General features: G+C 58.7%; 1 protein-coding gene across 2 annotated transcripts; it reads left to right on the forward strand.

The window, feature by feature from the left end:
• Positions 1-1,256: 1,256 nt before the first annotated feature.
• Positions 1,257-3,211, forward strand: HAND1 (heart and neural crest derivatives expressed 1). Of its 2 annotated transcripts, none has more exons than XM_074156324.1 (2): positions 1,257-2,016; positions 2,599-3,211. In XM_074156324.1, exons 1-2 carry the CDS (start codon positions 1,510-1,512, stop codon positions 2,698-2,700), a joined length of 609 nt encoding a protein of 202 aa, XP_074012425.1. In that variant the 5' UTR covers positions 1,257-1,509; the 3' UTR covers positions 2,701-3,211. The 2 variants fall into 2 exon arrangements, with proteins under 2 accessions (XP_074012425.1, XP_074012426.1); XM_074156325.1 differs by having other exon boundaries at positions 1,456-2,016; positions 2,602-3,211.
• Positions 3,212-7,665: the final 4,454 nt, after the last annotated feature.

Genomic DNA, 7,665 nt, shown 5'->3' on the forward strand with positions numbered 1-7,665 from the left:
CCCAGCCCTTCTGTGGCCAGGCTGTGACAGGGAAATGCAAGGCAGATCCTCACTGTCCTATCATAAATATGTTTGTGTGCATGGATAGTATAATTTTTAAATATTTATGTATGTGTGTGGACTGTCTGTGCATGGATGTGCAGCACACACACGTGTTTATATGCCACGCATGCAATATGTGTATGTGTATACACCGTATATGTGTGCAGCGTGTGTGTATGTTATATATATATATAGTGGCATTGTGTGTGCAGCATACATGTGCTGCTGGTGTGTGTATGTAATATATATGTTAAAAAGTGCCTGTGTAACGTATTTGTGGGGTGTGTGTGTACAGCACAGATAGGTGTGTGGCACATGCAGCCCCTCTATGTTTGTGGTACGTGTAGGCAACATGCCCAGCGTATTCATGTGAGCAACATATGTGTGCGGTGTAACTGCATACGTGTGCAGCGTGTATTTGCACAACGCGTGTCTGTGCTGTACCCGGGTGCAGGGTGCCTGTAAGCGTGCAGTGCACTTCTGTGTGCGTTTGTGCAACGCACGTGTGTGCACACAACACGCGTGGGCAGCGTGTCCCCTGTGCAGGGAGCCCACCCCGCCATCACGGCAGCCCCCCGTCATGCCCTGCCCAGCCTCCTTCCAGTGCCTTCGCCCCCTTCTCTCCCCCAGCACCCGGCTCCCTCGGCGGAGGCGGGTCGTGCCCCGGCTATAGGTGCGACACCGAGCACCCCGCACTCCCCGCGTTCCAAGTCTTCCCCGCGTGGGGACGGGACACGCTGGCCCCGGGACCAGGCGCTTCCCCCCCACCAGGGACCCCGGGTTTTGGGAAGCAGAAAGCGGCCCCGGGGCGCCCACACGGCCCGGCCCGGCCGTCGGGGCTCCGGGTACCCGCGGCTCCCCCGCACCCGTTGCCGCTTCTCGTCCCCCCCCGCCGGGCGCGGCTGTTCTCCGTGGGGGCTCGGACACCCCTTCCCCGGGAGCGGGGAAGCGGAGGGGATCGCAACGCGACGGGGCGGGGGCTGAGGTTCCCCCCCGCCTCGGGTCTCTCCTCACCCCCTTCTCCCTGTAAGTAAAGAGGGAGGCGAGAGCAAACAGCGGAGGTGTGAGTCCAAATAAACCCAGTCAACAGCGCGGCGCACGCCCCCTCCGCCGCCCCGCTCCCCCCGGGGCCCCCGAGCATCCTCCCCTGCCCATTGGCTCCGCGGCGGGGGGGGGGCCCGGCCCTATATAAAGGCCGGGTTGGGAGGCTCTGGAAGGGGTTAAAAAAAAAAAACCAACAAAACCAACCCAAAACCCAACCAACAACCAAACCCACAACAAAACCAAAAACCCCAAACCCCAACCGCACCAACCCAAACCCCAAAGAGAGCCACCACCATCGCAGCCCCACGCCGGAGCCGCGCTCGCCCCCCCGCCGCTGCCCGCCCGGCGGGGAGCCCTTCCCGGCCGGTCGCCGCGGCCATGGTGCGCTGCTGAGCGCGGCCCCCGGGGCCAACGGGGCGGACCATGAACCTGGTGGGGGGCTACCAGCACCACCACCACCACCACCATCACCACCACATGCTGCACGACCCTTTCCTCTTCGGGCCGGCGGCGCGGTGCCACCAGGAGCGAGCCTACTTCCCCGGCTGGGTGCTCAACCCGGCCGAGGTCACCCCGGAGCTCGCCGGGCAAAGTCCTAGCTACGGTCCCGCCGAGTACGGCCAGGCCGGCCAGGGGCGGCTGGAGGCTCTCAGCGGCCGCCTGGGCCGGCGGAAAGGGGTCGGGGGACCCAAAAAAGAGCGACGGAGGACGGAGAGCATCAACAGCGCCTTCGCCGAGCTCCGCGAGTGCATCCCCAACGTGCCCGCCGACACCAAGCTCTCCAAGATCAAGACCCTGCGCCTGGCCACCAGCTACATCGCCTACCTGATGGAGGTGCTGGCCAAGGACAGCCAGCCCGGGGACACCGAGGGTTTCAAAGCCGAGCTCAAGAAGGCCGACGGCAGGGAGAACAAGAGGAAAAGGGAGACGGTAAGAGGCGGGCCGGGACCCCGCTGCCCCGCTCTCCCCGGGCCGGGAGCGGGCGGGGAAAGCCCCGGGGTTGGGGGAAAAAATAAATCTTCCCGGTCCCGCTGGAGCCTTTTTTTTTCCAGCTTAAAAATTAAAAAAAAAAAAAAAAAACAAAAACCCAAAACCAAATCCACCCGCTGGGTGCGCCCGGCGGAGAAAAGTCCATCCCGACGGGTCGGGCGGGTTCCCGGGCGCTTTCCCCGAGGGATAAACCCCCGGGACCGGCCGCGGCGGAGCCTCCCGTCGGTTCGTCCTTCCCTTCTCCCGGCCGCTTTCCCGGGACGAGCGGGCGCGGGTGCGTTTCGGAGCAAAGGCGGCCGCTTCTCCCCCTGCTGCAGCGGGCGGAGATGGGGGGGGGAACGGGACAACCCCAAAACCCTTCTTTATCCTCGGGCTGATAAAAGCCGCTCGGAGCCGCGGGGCTCGGCTGCAGCCCCGAGGGGGACGCACGGTGCGGGCGGGCGGCGGGAGCCCTCCCCGGGCCCTCCGCTCGGTTCCTGACCGTTCCTTTCTCCCCCCTTCTCCCCGTCTCCTCTCTCGCAGCAGCCCGAGGTTTATTCGCAGCCTTTGGGCCACGGCGAGAAGAAGCTGAAGGGCCGGACGGGTTGGCCCCAGCAGGTCTGGGCTCTGGAACTGAACCCCTGAGGGCTGTCCCCGCCGCCCCGACGGCGCTCCCCGCTCGCCCCTCCATGTGCAATGTCGGAGAGAGCCCGGCCCGGCCCCCGGAGCGCATCCAGGAGCAGGATGCGGGTACCCGGCCCGGCTCCCCCCACCCGCCGAGACGGATGCTCCGCGGGAGACAAGCGAAGGGCGCCTTGCGGGGCCGGATCCTGCCCGCCCCGTCGGGGGCCATTTCCCTCCTCGCCCCCTTCCCCGTTTGCAGTACTCGTTGCTCCTTCCCGTTGTCAGCAGCGACCGGCGGCTCCCGCCCTCCCGGGCCGGGCTGAAACGGTTTGATTCGTTTGCTGTTGTAAATACGAGCCCCCGTCCCCCGTCCCCCGTCCCCCATCCGCTGCCTGACCGACGTGTGGCTGCGGTGAAACTACCTAGAGGTGCATTTGGGAACACTCCTGTGCCGGGTTTTCTACCTCAGATCTGCATGACCACTTCCCGAGGGACCGGGCGCGCCACACAACGTATTTAAAACGGAATAATTAAAAAAAAAAAAAAATTAAATAAAATAAAATTTAAACTTTATGCAAACAGCCTCGGGTCCGACCCTTCTGCCTTCCCCTGCTCCTGAGATCGCGCTGCTGCGGCCGGGCCCCTGCCCACATTAAGGGATTAAGGAATCCCCTGAAATCAGTGTCCTGCAGTGGTGCCGATCCATTCGAGGGAATTCCCTCCCCTGAGGCTGGGGCAGTTCCATCGGATCCTCCGGGACTTCTTTATACCATGCTTGCTCACCCCAGGAGCTGGAAGGGCTCTTCGAGTGTGTCCCCGCAGCCTGCCCCAGCGCACAAACTCTGCCCCTGCCCCACAACCCCTTCCCTCCTGATCCAGGAGAGCCACCAGAGGGACCGGACTTGTATTTGGCTTGGGGAAGGATGGCAGGATCAGGCCTTTACAGCGCCTGGGTGGCACGAGCACTGTAGAGCTGTGGAGTCCCAGTTTTATTGCTGCCATGCAGGGAACCAGGGCTCGGCTCCCCTCCCTGCCCGGGCAGCTCCCCTGCGCAGCTCTGGCACCGACAGCACTTTCTCAGGGGGATCCCCTCTTAGGCTCAGCCTTGGCCACACTTTACAAGAATAATGTCCCCTCCTCACCGTCTGAACACGATGGCTACCACCAGCCTCAGGCACACCAACACTCATGCAGCCCAGAGTCATCTCTGTCACCTCTCAGGCATAAATCCTTAATAATCTTTAATAATTAAAGCTGAATCCTCATTCCTTTATTCTGCACACACACAACTCTGTTACTGAAGGGGGACTTCCAAGATGTGCGTGCACGGGCTCAGGGCCCGATCCTGCCTTCCCAGCCTGGCCACGCTGCCATTCCCAGAGAAACCAGGATAAACCCTAACCCTCAGCCAGGAGAAGGAAAACCGAGACCGGGAAGAGTCGTACGTTATTGTAGGGTTAATCTGAGAGCTCAGCTGGGAGCATTAAATTTTCTATTTTAAACCAAGCTTTTCCTTGCAACTAAAGGTATAGAAATAACAATGCAACAGCCGTAAATCGCTGACACGTCGATCAATCTGTGCGTGTGCAGCCGCACGCAGCAGAAATACACCCGCTCACCCCTGAGCACCCGTGGGGAAGCAGCGTGGGTTTTGTAACCACTTTGTGCGCACGTACAAATACAGATGGATAGACACAGAAACATTAGGGAGTACGGCCGGCATAATTAAAGCTCGCAGAATGATTAGGCTGCGTGAATCAGCCTTCCCTTGCTTCGGAGCCGCTGCACGGCTGCCTTCCCAGCCCCTGATTTGTTTTCTGATCTCTTTGAATGAGGCCGAGACGAAAATTGACTGCCCGAGCGGAGCAATGCCCTCAGTGGTGCTGTTTTGTTCAGGCTATAAAAAGTTTAGCCCAGCACCAAGTCCGTGAGTGAAGCTAGAATAGGGTTTTTCTAAAACCAAACGCATTCAAGAAAAAAAAAAAGAAAAAAAAAAAGAAAAAAAAAAGAAAAAAAAAGAAAAAAAAAAAGAAAAAAAGAAAATTTATAGAAAATCGGCCCCAAATATCCTATTAAATAGCTACATTTCAGAATTCCTTAACGGGCTGGATTTTTATAGGAAAGCTCCCAAGCCATCACTAACACCGTAATCCAGCACCCCATAAATGTGTCCAACCCCAATCCTGTTTACATGTGCCAGCCTGTATCCCCGTGTCCATACGGCACCAGTCGGGGCATTGGATGAGGGAAAGGGTTAAACGGGGAGCTGGGACTTGCTCTGCTGCATAAGGCATTGGGGACACTACACAGGAGTCAGTGTCCTGGGTCCGGCACACCAGGCTGTAACTGGAACATGGTTTGCAGCCTGGCGACCCTCCCCTGCCCCACCAAAAACCTCTGGTGGTTTTTCTTAAGGATTTCCAGCTTTTCTTCTGGGAAGGGGGCATCCTGAACAGCCGGGGCAATGCTCTGCCTGCACCCACAGGACTGATGCTTTTCTTACCCCAGGTTTCTGGTGGTGGTACCTGCTGGCTGCAAACCTCTGGGAAAGGCGTCCCCGGCACCAGCCTCCCTCGCTCTTTCATGATTTTTGCAAGCGAAAACGCTCCCCGTTTCCACATCTGCAGAGGGTTTCCCTGCCCAGCAAGGGGATTTTCCTGCGAGTTTGGCTCAGCGTTTTGGGGGAGAGTGGGTGAAATAAAAGTACTAAACATTTCCTGTACCCCGGGGCTTCGCTGCTCCCCAAAATGCATGCTTGGGAGGGGGTGTATTTGCAAGGAGTGAGCTCTGGGGCTGGGCTGGGGTGTCGATACCGGTCCCAGTCTAGGATGGGGTCACCTCCAAAGGGAGAGGAGCTGCAGGGAGGTGGGGGAGCCCTGCACAGAGGCAGCCTCTCTTCCCCAGGCAGCAAACCTGAGCGGCTGGGAGAGGCGTCCCGGCAGCCTCCGGCAGGCAGCGGCAGGGCTCCCGGTGCCGGCTGCGCCGAACCTGGGTTGAGGAAGAACGGTTTGGCCACCAGCTTGGAATTTTTGGCAATGTGAGAGCCTAGCTCATCAGCCAGGGGAGGTGGCCCTGCACACACACCTACAGCTCGACCTTGCCATGAACTTGGTGCCATTAGGAAGCAGCACGCTCCTGGCACGCAGGATTGCCTCTGCAGTTGCCCGGACAGAAGCACACACACGCACACATCGCTTGGCCCCGGGGCAACGTCCTACGTGCTGTGTCCCCTGCCGCTGGAATTCAGCCACAAGGGACAGTGGCAGGGACCCAGCCGCCCTGCTGCCTGCCCTGCTGCCTGCCCTGCCTGGCCCCTTGCCCTCCTGCCTGGCCAAGGGGGCAAGTGCTGGGAGCAGGGGGGCTGTCAGGCGCTTCCCACCCCAAGCTCTGCACCTCCAGGGTTTGGCGTGCAAAGAAATGACTCCTTTTTTGCCTTTTTTTTTTGCCTTTTTTTTTCTTCTTTTTTTCCCCTCCCTTCCTGCCAAGCCCAGACCCTGCTTGTTGTTGTTGTAGGTATTTATGGGCCTGTTTATCTGATCTCGGGGGAGCCTATTCTTATCTCAGAAGCAGCAAGGGAAGGGTTACACTGGACAGCTCGGTAGACAGTATGGAGCCAAATAAAATACCAATCTGCCAAAAAAAAAAAAAAAAAGAAAAAAAAAAAAAAAAAGAGAAAAAAAAAAAAAAGGAAAGAAACACCCAGCCCCAGCCATCCTCTCACCCAGGAGCACAAGGGTACCTGGAGCAAACCTGCAAGGCCAGGGGAGCGCCCGATACTCCTGCACAGCTCCACTGCCCTGCTCCCTGGGCTGGATCCTGGAAGGGACCCAGCTCCGCAGGCATCCAACACCACCTTCTCCAGGCAGACACACTCGGGCAGCAGCCTCGGGATGGGCACGGTCCAGGCTGCGGGCTGGGAACCAGCTCAGGATGTGTTAGTCCCCAAAACGGCTGCTGGTTTCAGGCGAACGGCAACAAAACTGGGCATGAAATGCCCCGACGCCCAGCAGAGGAGAGTGTGTTTCAGCGTCACTGAAAGAGGGGAAGAAAAAGACTTTTTTTTTCAGTTTCAGGTCAGTTGTTACAGCAGTTCAGCCACGATGCTGCTGTTCGCTGTTTCCTTGGGGTGATGAGAGGCACAGCCGGTCCCCAGCCCCGGCAGGGACTCACTCAAGGTCGCCCCGAAGGTCATGGCCAGGGCCAGGGCTGTTGCCTCCCATCAGGGGGCCTCTCTGGCCTGGCCCGAGCCGGTGACAAAGGGCAGGAGGAGGCATGGGGCAAGGGGGGACCCCCCGGACACCGTGGGGAGTCCCATCGCTGCTTTGGCCTCTCCGAAGTCCAAGGGCATAGCTGGGGCCGGATGGGATAGGGCTGGATGGGATGTCCCTTCCTGCCATGCCAAACAGGGATGCAAGGGTAGGCCCATGCCAGGGGTCCCCCCACAGTCCTTGCCCCCTCCCCACCCCGCACCCCACTCTAATTACCCACTCTTAAGGAAGCGCCTGATAGTTCTGACCATTTAAGGTAGCCCCAGCCCCTCTCAGTAAGGGTAATTGGGCCATAATTTGTTTTCGGTGTCAAGATGGCGTCAAAGATAAGACAAAAATCTCCAGGTTTGGGGGCTAAAGAGACAGGAGAAATCCTGACCCGGGGCCGACCTCGGAGGAATGGCCACAAGCCCCAGTGAGTAACATGGCAGGTGAAAGATTTACTGCCAGGGGAGCTTTTTGATCCTCTCCCAACACTTGGAGCCTCTCAGCCCAGTTGCTGGCTCCCAGGTTAGACTGCCTCCTGGGAGCACCACTCAGGTGGGGAGGGTTTCTGTCCAACAGAGGCCCCCTCAGCTTCAAAGTTCATGACATGCAATAGTTCTTCCTCAAATCTCTACGCTTCTGGAGTCATGCAAGTCTGAGACCCATCTAAAGACATTTCCAATCTGTAGCTGTGGAAATGACATCCAAGCATGGAAGGACTCTGATGCCACAA

The sequence above is a fragment of the Numenius arquata genome, chromosome 11 (genome assembly GCF_964106895.1).
Source record: "Numenius arquata chromosome 11, bNumArq3.hap1.1, whole genome shotgun sequence".
NCBI lineage: Eukaryota > Metazoa > Chordata > Aves > Charadriiformes > Scolopacidae > Numenius > Numenius arquata.